This window comes from Phaseolus vulgaris, chromosome 9 (assembly GCF_000499845.2).
Source record: "Phaseolus vulgaris cultivar G19833 chromosome 9, P. vulgaris v2.0, whole genome shotgun sequence".
Lineage (NCBI taxonomy): Eukaryota > Viridiplantae > Streptophyta > Magnoliopsida > Fabales > Fabaceae > Phaseolus > Phaseolus vulgaris.
In genome coordinates this window covers 7,365,711-7,380,317 of record NC_023751.2, presented here as the reverse complement: position 1 = coordinate 7,380,317, position 14,607 = coordinate 7,365,711, and the positions used below count along the sequence as shown (strand labels likewise).

The following is a 14,607-nucleotide window of genomic DNA, read 5'->3' as shown; positions in this document are numbered from 1 at the left end:
TTACCATGTAGATTTTGTCATTTATTTCTCTTCTGATTGTAGCAAAAATCTTTTTATCGCCATCTTCCCTATCTTTCCTGAGAATTTGTGGTTGACCACGTCCATTTTGAGGCCTTCCAAGGCCTTATCAGGGGAATTAAAAGAATTATTTGACAGCTTGAAGGAATTATAAGTGAGTGCTTTTGAGGCATTTCCTGAGGTTTAGGTGGACGAATTTGGTTCTGTAACACAGGGTTCATGTTTCTGCTAATGGCAACATTCCATTCAGTTAGACAAAGGTTGAAATCATTCTACTCAACCTTTTATAAAACGGGCTAGTAATTTTGCCTGCATTTACATCTGATTATTTTTCTTTTTTACTCTGCAACTTTATATTAGTTCATCTTCTTTAGAATGATCACATTCGATTTTTTAATGTAATAAAATCTAGTTTAAGCTTTTGAAATCTAGCTTAGGCTTTTGAATATGTTTTCAAATGCATTCTGCTGTGTATTTATTCTGCTGTGTATTTTTATTATTGGCTAATGCTTCACAATTTTGTGCTCATACGATTAGGAGATTAATTCTTTCATCATTTATATTTTAGATTGAAGTTTGTCAATTTTGTGCTCTTGATTTGCATTTTGAGACCTCATACGAGATTGATTGCGATTCTTTCTCATCATTTATATTCTAGATTGAAGTTTCTCGATTGAAGATTGTCGTGGTTCTTTAAACTTTAAAAGAAGTAGTCTTTTTGGTTACATGTTGAAGCATTCTTAACTAGATTATGTAAAAGTATAAGGAATTTGATTATTCAGCACTACTATAATTTCTATGGAATAAGTGGTTTTATATTTGGGTAGCAAGTAAAATGGTATTATCTTGTAACAAGTTGAAAGATCAGGAATTAACTATCTAGTTTATATCATGAATATTTCTTGTAGAGGAAGTCATGTTTCATATCCTTCCTCCCCTTCTCAAATCTTTCGCACAGAAGGGGAAAATAGATAAAGAACTGAGAAACAAGTTATAGCTAAAGTCTTAGAAAGAAGGGGTTTTTAATTTAAACGAAAGAGAGAGTAAATTGATCTGTTTTCTTTTTCACTAGGCTTATATACATGGTCCCAGAATTTTTTTCTTCCAGCTGTGACAGAAGAAGCTAGAGTGCATTGCTTTCCTGAATCTGGCAAAATTCACTAATTATCTGGTAGTTTTCTGAAGTGATTGATGGTAAGTATTGATTCCCTTAGTTTTGAAAGTGTTTCTCTCAGTTGTGTTCAGATTCGCAATGTTGAACTATGACTTTTGGCACAAGGAATCTCTATTCGGTTAGTGTTAGAGTGTGATTCCTGCATTCATGGTTGGATTAATGACTGAATTTTGGTGACAGAGGTTGACAACTAGAGAAAATAATGGTATGCAATCAGTGTGGACTCAGTAAGTCAATTCTAATTTTCTTTTTCCAGTCCGGCAAGTACCTGAAGGTTGTTATTTGTTTTGCAATTTGTCAAGAGACACATCACATTTGTTTACACAGCTTTTTCTGTGTAGAGATTGATTCTTTTACTGATAAAAACACATGGTGGGTCTTCTGTGCTGGAGATGGACGAATCCTTTTTTGCAGGGGAATGAATATTTGCAAATCATAGTATTACAGCAATAAAGAGTGATAGTATCTTTTTCATTTAATAAATTGATTTATACTTTGGAACATAAAGTTCAAACCACAAACCGGTCTTGTTTCCTTCGTATTATAAAGGAGGACAATTCTTTGTGCTATGTCAGCCTTGTGTAGCATTTCAGCCTTGTGTAGCCATAAATAGCTAAGTTGTAAGCATTCATAGTTGTAAAACGCATCATGCAAGGGTCATGATATGCTTGAACTCAAACATTTTTTTCAAAATAATACTAAAATGAAGTCAATTTTGTTGTCCCTCTTCATACTAAAATAATACTAGAATATTTACATTCTTTTGGGATAAATATAAGGATAAAGGAGAAGTTAAAAGAAAGAAAAAGCTAATGAAAATATAAAATTCTTCAAGTAAATGAATAGATTGCTCAAAAACTATCAGTCAATTTCCTTCCAAATCTTTAGAAGTAAAAAATTAGTGGTTTTGTATATTTTTAGTTTAAATCAAGTTATTTTTATTTCGCTAAAAGCTTTTAAAATCCAGTAGAACAAAACCATTAATAAAACTAAGAACACAAATCACAATAGCAAAAAAGAATAAATATAAAATTAATAAAAGCTGATATTCTAATTACTTCAAAGTATGTGTGCTGGGAATACAAGGGTTATGTTCATACTTTACTCAACCATTTTATACATCAGGTGAGTCTCTTTCAGATGAAATATTGTATTAAAGGAAAATTATTTGTATTATGAATTTAAAATATGGTTAGATAAGTGTATTTATAGAGTACCATACAGCTTATAATAAACTCGTGGTACTGTACAATTCAATCTGCTACAATTTACTCTTGCACCAATATACTTTATACATCTATAATCTCCTTAAGTATTATTGTGAGAGCGATAATTGGAGTGTGTTATTTTCATTGGTATTCTCACACCTTTGCTAACACCTACCTGTTGTGGGAAATAATGTAAAGTGAGTCGTAACTCCAGAGATTTTATATTCTTACAAGTAGGAACCATCATTTTGTAAGTATGCATAAGTTGTCTCAAATTTCTAAGGAGAAATTTTGTAACATACTACTGTCAGGATTAGTTGGAGATGCAGAATATCTGAAAAAGAGAAGATTATTATTAAAAACTTACTTATCATAGAAAAACAATCTGAAATTACATATCGATTCGGTATGAAAAGGAAACGTTACATATGAATATTTACATACAGACTCTATTAAGTATGTAAATAAACATTACATACAAATTTTTTCTGCAACTTTTCATGAAGCGTGGATAATAACATGATATAATTCATATGTAAGATATTTAAAATTTAATTCAAAGAACAAAAGTTATTACATACAGATATCATCCGTATGCAAGATATTTAAAAATTTAATTAAAAAAAATTGTTACATTATTTTAAGTTTAATTAAAAAAATAATAAAAAGTGTTACATAAAGATTATATCTGAATGTAATGTATTAAAATTTTAATTAAAAAAAACTTTATTTCAAATTTAATTAAAAAATAATAAAAAGTGAAAATTAATAATATTTATAATATTAATAATAGTTATATTATGACTAATATTAATAATATAAATGATATTAATAATATTAATAATAGTTATATTATGAATAATATTAATAATATAAATTATAGTAATAATATTTATATTATTATTAATAATATTAATAATATTTATATTATGAATAATATTAATAATATAAATTATAGTAATAATATTTATATTATTAATAATATTAATAATAATAATAAGTATAATAAAAATTATAATATGACAAAAGATTTGTGTAGTGGTTAAAGCTTTTTTGGTTACTCGAAGGACTTAAGAATAGATATAAGAGAACATTCTTTTAACAAATTAGTTGATAGAGTAAATAAATATAAATGATGATTGATTTTAATGAATCAATACACACCTTTGAAATATTCATCTATTGTGTAAGTTCTATGACATGATCATATAGTTGAATCAACCAGTTTTCAATGTTTAAATTGATTCTCGGTCTTCTAGTCATTAATTCACTTTAACATAACATTTTGTCTTTGCTGATTAAAAAAAACACGTAACATCTTGTCTTGACCACCTTTCGAATGTTGATCAAGACATCCTTCATAATGTTGACCTAGATTACTTGTTAATTAATGATAAATTAATAAGGACAAAACTTGGACCTAGTAATATAAATACTATAAACTGGTCCAATAAAACTAATAAAACCTAATATCCAAGAGTATGATATATTTAAAATTGAAACTAACTTAATCATCATAGAGCTTTTTGCAAGTTCTTTCACCCATGACATCATGAATTCGTGATCACAATTGAAATATGCCAAAATACTGAAAAGTCGAGTAACTGAAGAGTTTTGGTGAACAAATACAAGAAAAATGTTATATTAAAACAAGCCTTGTAAGAACAATAGTGATACAAGTCTTTAAAAAAATTAATTAAAGTTTTGCTAAATTGAAAACTTTAAAAGATGATACCGGCAAAAAAAATTAGCATCATATGTGTAATAAGTATCAAATTTTGCTTTTGGAATAAATATTTTTGAAAATGATATGTGACCATGTCTTTTTATTTTTTATGTAAAATAATGGAAATATTTATCTCTTGCTACCTAGTTTAAGCTAAAATATATTTGTTCTCTTAATCACCATCTCATTTGTTTTCACCTTGTGATATATGATACTAACTAAGTAATGTTTTTACTATGTAATGATTTTCATTTATGCATTCTAAATATGAAATATAAGGGTTGGATTGTGCTCAATTTGGTTGTCTTGTTGTGTTTGTTATTTTTTTTGTGGTATTCTCGAATGTAGTTGTATTATATTTTTATTATTAGTAATATGTTGTTGTAGAGAATAGATAACTTTTATTATCATATCAGGATGGTTAATAATAATAATAATATTATGATTATAATTATTATTATTATGATAATTTTATTATTATTATTATATTTTTATTATTAATATTATTATTGTTAATACTATTAATAAATAATAATAATAATAATATACTGTGTAGGTCGAATGACCGAAAGGTTGAAAGGTTAAAAAGCCGACAATAAGACTAAAAATTAAACAGAAATTAATAAATAATTAAATAGTAAAATATTGTAGCAAAGCGATTAAATAGGTCTAAATCCGAGTAGTATGTTTAATGAATATTAGGTAGAAAGAGTAAAAACCTAATTGGGTTTAAGACCCAATAAGAAAGTATTATAAATAGGTGATCAACTCAAGAGTTAAGTATAGTAAATTTTATCTAATAATTAATTAAAATCAATTATGACTTTATCATCGGAGCCCCTTATAGGTACATATACCTACCCGAGAGCATATATCGAGACCATAGACCGAGAGTTCCAGTTGATCCAGCCCATTGAGTGAGAATTCATGACTTATATCCAAGCTCAAGTCCAAATTAATGAATAATAAAATCAAAAGTTTAAACTCGAGATAAAAAACTGAGAAGTCGACAAATTCAAAAGAAAAAAATAAGATTGGTAAGATCAATTAATAATATTATCAATAACAATAATAAAAATAATTTGTATCTTAATTTTAGAAAGAAGGTTTGATTTGAATTTTTATTTATAAATGTGGATAAAGAAATCATATTTTAATAATCGTTACCTATATTAAAAATAACTTTAATTAAATATAATTTAAAATACTCATAATTAAATGTCTTGTTTTTTATTATTTTAAACTATAAATTTTAATGTTTTTTATTTTTTTTAAAGTCTATGTCACAAAATTAGCTTAAACACAACAATCAGGAGTGTGCTATAGAGTGATTCAAAAGTTCCAATTACAATAGTTATAAACCACAATTTTAGATCATATTTTATAAACCACAATTTTATTATTTAATTCATAATTTTAGAAATAACATTTTTAAAAAACTATATTAAATAGTTTATACTATTTTATTTTACATTATCTTTATATATGAAAACGTTGTGTTATATATATATATATATATATATATATATATATACTCATTATTTTATGTTTAGTATTTCATCATTTAAAGTTATTTGGATAAAAATACATAAAAAATATTAATTGTTTAAATACATGTACAACCGTGTTATCTTATATTTAATATTTAACTATTTAAAAAATTACATATGAATAACCACACAAGTAATCTTGTATTTGATTATTTAGAAGTAATTAAGATATAATAAAATCCGTGTAATAATCTACATGCTAAAGATATCATGTATATCTTATTTTTATGACATGTAAACTATAAAGAAATTAATTAAAAATAAGAAATATTTGATAAAAGAAAGAAATTTATACAAAAAAAAAATTACACAATTCTGATTTTCCATTAAGAATGGAGATAGGTAAGAGTAAAGTTAATTCTCATTCAATCCAAATAAAAAAAATTATAACAAAACTATTTTACAAATAACTAGGTATAACATTGATTTTTCATTGTAAATAAAAATAAGTATGTCTTATTGTCAAATTCAAATAAATATTTTTAAATTAAGTAATTAATAAATGGTTTAACATTTAATGATTTAAAGGGTAAATCAAATATTTAAAAATTTACATCACACATTTAATTAAAAATGAACTGAAAAGATGTCATCAATGTTAATATATTTTTTACACATATTTGATTTCAAAACATTTCTTTTAAATGTTTTATAATTAACAATTCATCAATAACTGCTTCAAAATTTTCAAACCATTTTGAATAATTCATATTTGTAGCTTTTATAACTTCCAAGAAATCAATAGAGTTCCATTATACACTCTCCTTTTTTCAACCATAAAACAATGAAAATACAAATTAATAATAATAGTATAAATGATAGGAACGAAACTGTTGAAAAACCAACTTTATAAATGATAACTTTGTTAAAATATTATTATTGTATGATTTATATAATGGAATGTTAAGTATCTTTAAATGTAACAGTATAAGTGTTATGAAAACAACAATGAAAAATATTTTAAAAATATAGGAATGCAATTTCAGTCATGTTTCTTGTTCACATGAAATATGGCATAGCCTGGAGCAAAGTAATATACTATCTTACCCTTTCGTTATCTTTTTTTCTTACCTTTTCTAACGTTTTCCGTTTTACTTTTCTAATTAACAAAATATTTCTTTCAAACAATTTTCTCTATTGATTTGTTAATTTTTAACTCTAAAATCAGAATGCAGATCGGAGGTATTGTGTTTTAATTAGAAGAATAAAAATATAACAGGTGTTTGAATTGGAGAGGAAAATTATAAAAAGAGAAAAGTGGAGAGGGAAATTGTGAAAAGGAAAAAGAGGAAGAAGTGAATTCCTAAGGATTTTAGCCAATATTTGTTGTAATTTAGTTCTTTCTTTGGATTGAAGAATAGATTTAGAAGAGAGAAAAAAGTTGGATTCTAAAGAGAAGGGACGGAAAAGAAAGATGATTTGAATTTAAAAAAATAAAAAAATAATAAAAATTTGTGAATAATATAATTAGTTTTGATAATAAAATATTTTTTAAATAAAAAAATAAGATTACAAATATATTTTTGTCATTGAAATTAATTAAAAATTAAATTAAATTATTTATTTGTGCAGGAAAATGTACGAATTAAAATATTATTTCAAAAACCGTTGAAAACATATAAATTATCAGACAATATGGTAGATACAAAATTGTTACTTTTTTATAAAATTAAATAAAATTTGATTATAAATAATTATAAAATATTTAAATATATTCATCTAAAAATATGTATGAAAAAAGAAAAAAAAATGAGGTTATTTGAATATATATATATGAAAAATTTATAGTTAATTTTGTTAGACATCTCAAAGATCTCAACTTCAGTGTTTGATGAAATCTTGTTTAAAGACTTGTTGCCTTATGTGTCTACCTTTATGAATGATGATTGATCCAAGAATAGAATGTTTTTCAACTTGTTAGATTGTTTTTCAACTGATTAATTTTGTTTATTGAAAAGTTATAATTTTTTAATCTGTTATCTTGTAAATCAATTTATTGAAAATACTGAAATGTTTTTAGAGTTTTTTGCAATATGTTTTATATACTGAAAACCACATTTTAATATGTAAAATAAGAAAATTTTCAATTTGAGTATATTCTCATTGAGAAAAATCACTTTACATGCATTATAGTTTTTAAGTGAAATCAACAAATTGTTTCGATTTTTTAAGAGGTTGATTTTACTTAACTGCACCATTTTGTTTAAAAATCGTTTATGTTATTTCTCTATAAAAGGGACTGCATTACTTCAGAAAAAAAGTAAGTTACTCATACAACTTACACTTTTACATATGTGAGAACCTTAGTGAGAAAGTTTTTGGAAGAATTAGTCTTTGAAAGATCTTTAAGTATTCTTGGAGTCAAATCCTCATCATCTAGATAGAGGTCAAAGATTTCTGCTGTGATTTGGGAGGTCTGTTGTATTTCTTGGTTCATAGTCAAGGTGTTTTTGTTCTCTTACCTATTGTTTTATAATTCTATATTTGTTTGGGACCAAGATAAAGATTCTTTTAGTGTTCTTGGAGTCAAATCTATTCAGAAATTTATTTCTTAAAACAAATTTAAATCTTTTCGAACTGTGTTTATGATTTACAAGATTTTGTTTTAACATTTGTGTGTTAAAGAATTTAATCATTTTTTAATAAAACAAATTAATTTTCTTAATTAGTGTACTTCTCTATAAGATCAATCTGTTGTCAACAATCTATTGAAATAATTCTGTCATAATTATTATAAACCATTTATTGCAAAAATCTTACTGAGTACAATTCATTCCCTCTTGAACTTAGCTTCCCCTTAATTCAACAAATTTGACTGATGTGACTGAAAAATAAATTAAATTTAATTGTATAATTTATTTATTTACAAATATTCTTATCTTGAAATTGTTAAGATTAATATATTATTAAGTTTTGTTTGATAAATAAATGTGTGTATTTTTGTAAAAAATATTCACTACAATTAAAAAAATGTAATTATCATGTCTAAATAAAGAAAATGCATATTTGAATTTTTTGTCACACAATGTCTCACTTCCATAACTGATTATGCAAGGAACCATAATCGGTTATGAGACTTATTCTACACATACATATTTATGCACAACGTGATTAACCTTCTATGTAAAGGCAAAGTGTAAGCTCCCTAACTTCACATTCCAATTGCTCTCATTTCTTCTCATGTGCACCTTCTTTCCATCCTCACCTTTCTTAGTATGTAATTCTTCATTAATTAGTTGTTCTAAACATGAATATTATACAACACATCCAAACACAACACACGTCCCTATCCATCTTTAATTTGATTCACGAGTGGTGATAACACTTTTATTTGTAAACTAGTACCACTAAAAAAAGTTCACGTGAATAGATGACAGTGTGGCAGGAAAATGTAGACTTCATTTGGTGTAGAAGAAAATAATTTGTATTTCTTATGAATAAAATAAAATAACAATTCAAGTTTCGGCCTCTTCCTTCTCACCTCATATTGGCTTATTCAGACTTGAGCTTCCTTTAATTTATCTTTAAACAACTCTTATGATTTCTTGGAAATCTCCTTTACGCTTTCTAAAGTAGCCTATATAAGCTAGATCTCCTTTTCCAAAGATTTGATTTGAGTGCGCTCTGTACAACCTCTAACATTTGAGTTTTGGAAGCAAAATTCAATTCAACCTTATTTTTTAACAACTTTTTGTTTTTTTCCTCGAGCGCTCGCAGCCGAGCTTCCCCCTCTAGGCTTTTTCCAATCATCTCTTTGTAATGATGCACCACAGTCATACACCTCACCAACATCACCTCAACTCCATCCAAGTTATTCATAGGGCAACAAAATTAATCAACCTAACATCATAGGGATTAAGAACCCTTCGCTGAATCACACTTCATTTGCTTACATTCCCACATGCCACAATGATTTGGAGCTAGAAGCAGTTGTCGAGATGTGTTTAAGCCAAGACACTTGACCCCTCTTTCCGTAGAAAATTACCCTAATACATTGAAGAATGTGACTAAGAGGAAATAGGTATATTTATCGATGTGATTAAGGAGTACTTTGTTGAGTGGCCACTCGAGCCTGATTAATATTCCCAGCAATATTTGTTACTCGCACCAACACGTCCTTGGGCGTTACTTCCGTTTTCTTAGAAGTCGAAAAATCAACTTTAGCAACATCAACCCTTAGACTCTTGCTTGGGTTTTGCAAACCATCTTTTGTGAAGTCGTCCACCTTAGAATCCTTTGAAGCTCCCGCTCCATAGCCAACATTTTCTTCAAATGAAATTCTTTCCCCATAATCTCTGCAAAAAGAAACAAGAATAATCAATAAAATATTAAAATAACACTTTACAAAAACATTACATATGAAAATGGTCATTGGATCCTCTGCCCGAGGAACAGTAAGGAGACCTTTGCCATTTACAAGCCTTGTCAATGTCATAGATGGTAAACAAAGACCCAATTTGAGCCCTGTTGAGAGATATCCGAAAAACTTCTTCACCATGCTTTAGCCGGTTGAAACACATGAAAGTGTTTGTGGCTGGTTTGATGTGGAGATGATGGCACAAAACTTGAAAGGCCTTTAGAAAAGCCCTAATGTCAAATGAAGTTGGCTAGGAGCCACATTCATCGTTGTGAGCATACAACACTCAAGAGCAGATAAGGGGAAAGAAATATCAAGTTATTTGAATAAGTATTCATATACAAAAGTGAAATCATCTCATTAAGGAGAGGTTTCATGAAGACTCGGTCAAATGAAGAACAATGTTTGGCCGAAACGAAGTCGAACAAAGAATATGAACAAATATCGAAGGAGGAGATAAACTCTCCAACCTTCACTTTAGAAGTAAAAATTGAAACATAGTTGTTTACTTCGTCGAGTACCCAAGAGTACTCAGGATTAGAGATTGTGGAAAACTTGCCTTTGCTATTCCTTTTTACTATAATGGTTTCATGGATTTTAATAGTGTTTAAGGTATAAGCTTTATGCTTGGGTAACCCAAGTGGAGTAACAACAAAGGCTACGACAACACTAGCAGGCGGCGCAATTTCAACCAAAGTCACTAGAGAAGACTCAACTTCCAAGGAATCACCTTGAACAGAGAACGAGTCGACGAAGAGCCTCAACCTATAGGATCAACATCCCTATTCACTAGAGGGCTATCTCTACTAAAAGAAAAAAAAAATCAAAAGATGAAGAGGAGGAAGACATTGAGACGTACCTTGAGAAAAAAGAACTACACGAAGACAAAGTGGAACATAATACACAAACGAAAGGACAACACCACAAGCGTCATAAATTTCAGAGAAGCAAAGTGAAAGGTCAAATAAAAAGGGAAAAAAATATTTACATAAATAAACAAATTGTTTCCAAAAAACCACTATAAGTGCGAAAAGAAGTTCAAAAAAGTTTTTCGAAGTTCAATGTACACATTTTAGACAACGTGTCCTTTCATCCAAAAAAATAAACGAATTATTCAATTACACAATGTACTATTTGATCACAACTTTAAATGAAACGTCAACCGTTACATTGACACAACTCCTCGAAAATGTATATCTAATCATTAAGTTTAAAATCTTTTGATTAATACATGTAAGATTTGTTTTATTATAACTATTATTTATCATAAATTAACAACAATTATGGTATTTATCACACTTTGCTCCTATCATTGATTGAGTTATAAATGGTTGGTCTATAAGACTATTTATATAATAACTAAAAGCTCAAGCTCGACCTCTTTAAAGTCAGATTTTCAAACTTGGAGAAGTAGTGTACTAGTCCTATAAACATAAACATGGAGCAGTTATCCGTGTATCTCTCTAGAAAATAATCATCCTCTATAAGTGTAAAGATTAACATCATTTCTTATTTAGAAAATAATCATCCTCTATAACTGTAAAGATCGAGATCACTCCTTATTTAGAAAATAATCATCATGTAAAAATCAACATCACTTCTTATAACTGAATCGTAAAGATCAACATCACTCCTTATGACTAAAACTGGTAGACGTTATAGACCCTTACGTCTATAAATATAATCTCTTGGAGCCTTTCTCATTTACTTAATACTTGTTTATTTACTACTCTCATTTACTTAATACTAAGCTTATTTACTACTCTTATTTATTTAATACTTTACATTTATTTACAACTCGTATATACTCATACCCGTCTTTTGTAATATTTCATAAACTTTTAAAAAGATATATTTAAATAGTATAGAATACATTGCTAGAATTGTTAAAAATAAATAAATCAACAATCAGGATTTCAACGCCGAAGGTGTTACGCCTAGAAAATAGGAGCAGAAGTTCTTCACGCTTTATCAGAATGAAATGTACAACCCTCAGAATATTTAAAACGTACAATACCAAAACCAAAACCAAAACCAATTCCAATTTAGAGGTTTCAAAGTGAACACAGATCTTGCTAATCCTCACAATAAAAAAGATGGTGACATCAAGTTGACTAGATAGAAGAGAATCTTAAAATTCCAATTCCATAAAATAAAAACTTAAAAGTGTCCTTAATAAAATAGGCAATTTGGAAAAACACTTGAAAATGGAAGGACAAACTAAAACGGCCCAGTACATCCACAATTCATAACAGACATGAATGCCTAAAATCCCAGCACCAAAGATATTAGCGACAAACACCTCCCTTCAAAAAGATATAGAGGAGAAGTTCAATTCTAATTAGCAGTAAAACATCTTTACTGATCATCCTGTTTCGGTGCTGCTTCTTTAATTTCATCTGCACCATCGTCCTGAAGCCACAGTAAACCAATATCATCAATAAGTTAATGATAAGAAAACGAAAAGATCGTGTTGGACAAGCTGTGGCAAACTAAAATCAATACCTGCATGTCAGAGGTCCAAAGGGTGAGGTTATCACGAAGCAGTTGCATGATCAAAGTGCTATCCTTGTATGACTCCTCTCCCAGTGTATCCAATTCAGCAATCGCTTCATCAAAAGCCTAGTGCGTATGAAAAGGAAAAAGATTCTTGATGAGTACGAAATAAGCCATCAAAACAGAGCATTCGATACTAAAAATTATGCTCTTGCAACTTGTATCAGAAAACTTTCAAGTCAGAGACTAAAAATAATATAGTCCACGGTAATACTCAGGTGAGGTGCCCCTTCTATACAATACCCAGATTAAGTCGTCAAATGTTGATAGATTGTTGTATGCTAGCTACAATTATCAGACTTCCAAAATTCATTGTGAAATCCAATAAACATTTGACAACTCATTCTAGCTACAGGTATCAACAACTGTAACGTTCCATATTTAGACGCTAGAATCCAACAAGTAACATCATTGTTGCATCAACATTAACGAGATGCAATTTGGAGTTGACATAAAGTTATTAATGGACAATAATAACTGCAGAGGGCCCAATTCCATCCTTTTCCCCGGAAAACATAAAAAAGTCTGCTCAAAATATAGTAACCACAGATATACATATGAAAACAAAGGCCATAATATTCACTCTCTCTAAATCTAACCTGTTTTGCAAGGTTGCAGGCACGATCGGGAGAGTTAAGGATTTCATAGTAAAATACAGAGAAGTTAAGAGCAAGGCCAAGCCTAATTGGATGAGTTGGAGGCAGTTCGGCATTGGCAATGTCCTGCAAAACAACGAAACACTTTAATACTTCCAAACAATAAATGAAAAGATAGAATAAAAAACACTACAACGAAAATCGTTCAATTCCAATTTTACAGAATATAAACGCACGGATATTTCGTGTGCAGTTGGACAATTAGCAGTTCAAATTCACATTAGCTAACCGCTCCACAATCATACAGATTTCACAGACAGGATAAAAAAATAGTAAAATTACAACTCACTATCGCAATTCTGGATAATAAGTCGAACAGATCTGAATCACGAAATCGTAAAAATAAGAAATGGAAAGTAGGGAAAAAAAAGGCGAACCTGAGCGGATTTGTATGCAGCGAGAGTGCTCTCGGCAGCCTCCTTGCGCTCTGCGCCGGTCTTGAACTCGGCAAGGTACCTGTGGTAATCGCCCTTCATCTTGAGGTAGAAGACCTTGGAATCGCCGGAGGAAGCCGAGGGAATGAGGCGAGAGTCAAGGAGCTTAAGAATACCGTCGCAGATGTTGGAGAGCTCGGACTCTATCTTGGATCGGTAGTCGCGGATGACGGCGACGTGATCCTCGTTGCCGCGGCTCTCCTCCTTCTGCTCGATCGAGGAGATTATACGCCACGAGGCGCGACGCGCTCCGATCACGTTCTTGTAGGCTACGGAGAGGAGGTTCCTCTCCTCGACGGTGAGTTCCTCGTTATCAGCGGCAGCGGACACTTTCTCCATGAACTCCACCATCTCTTCGTAGCGCTCGGCCTGCTCGGCGAGCTTCGCCATGTACACGTTCTCTTCGCGAGGCGTGGGAGCGGCCGCCATTGTTGAATCCTGGAGAGAGAGCGAGATCTGGTTAGGGATTAGAGAGCGAGAGAGAGACTGAGAGAGACAGAGAGAGGGAGGAAGCGATGAGGGAGACGGAGATCGACGAAAGGGAAAGGGTGGTTTTGAGGGTATGGCGTCCGATAATTGCGTTTTGAGAAGCGTGGGTGGGTTGTTTTGGCGATCGAATATGAACCGTTGGATGAGGAACTTTTATTTGGAAATAATTTTAATATCTGAAAATTGGAAGTTGTTGTTATTTTAATTTAAAATTTAAATTTCAAACTAAGAAAAAGAGACAGCTGTCATTGACACGGGGTTTTGATACTCTGTGCTGTTGTTGTGTGGCGGAAAGGTTGGTGAGTCCCTCTCTCTCACACTCTGGCATTTACGAATCTCTCTTCTTTTAATTTAATTTATGACCGGGAATAATATTCCTTTTCGTTGGTTTCAAAAGTTTCAACTTTGAATGAATTGAACCAAAAAAGGTTTCCCATTC

General features: G+C 29.7%; 1 protein-coding gene and 1 long non-coding RNA gene across 3 annotated transcripts; one reads left to right on the top strand and one right to left on the bottom strand.

The window, feature by feature from the left end:
• The first annotated feature begins 139 nt into the window (after positions 1–139).
• On the top strand, positions 140–1,506 carry LOC137820472 (uncharacterized). Its single transcript, XR_011082635.1, has 3 exons — positions 140–278; positions 1,091–1,212; positions 1,373–1,506. It is a non-coding gene; the product is annotated as an uncharacterized lncRNA (long non-coding RNA).
• A 10,653-nt stretch (positions 1,507–12,159) lies between these two features.
• On the bottom strand, positions 12,160–14,607 carry LOC137820469 (14-3-3-like protein). Of its 2 annotated transcripts, XM_068624582.1 has the most exons (5): positions 13,623–14,288; positions 13,189–13,311; positions 12,539–12,655; positions 12,396–12,445; positions 12,160–12,339 (listed from the first exon to the last, which is right to left on the bottom strand). In XM_068624582.1, exons 1-5 carry the CDS (start codon positions 14,106–14,108, stop codon positions 12,165–12,167), a joined length of 951 nt encoding a protein of 316 aa, XP_068480683.1. In that variant the 5' UTR covers positions 14,109–14,288; the 3' UTR covers positions 12,160–12,164. The 2 variants fall into 2 exon arrangements, with proteins under 2 accessions (XP_068480683.1, XP_068480682.1); XM_068624581.1 differs by having other exon boundaries at positions 12,160–12,445; positions 13,623–14,607.

Coding starts and splice junctions, on each gene's coding strand:
- LOC137820469 (XM_068624582.1), bottom strand. CDS start 14,108: ATGGCGGCCGCTCCCACGCCTCGCGAAGAGAACGTGTACATGGCGAAG. Junction 13,312..13,622: donor CTGCATACAAATCCGCTCAG/GTTCGCCTTTTT, acceptor GTTGTTTTGCAG/GACATTGCCAATGCCGAACT. Junction 12,340..12,395: donor GCACCGAAACAGGATGATCA/GTAAAGATGTTT, acceptor ATCTTTTTGAAG/GGAGGTGTTTGTCGCTAATA.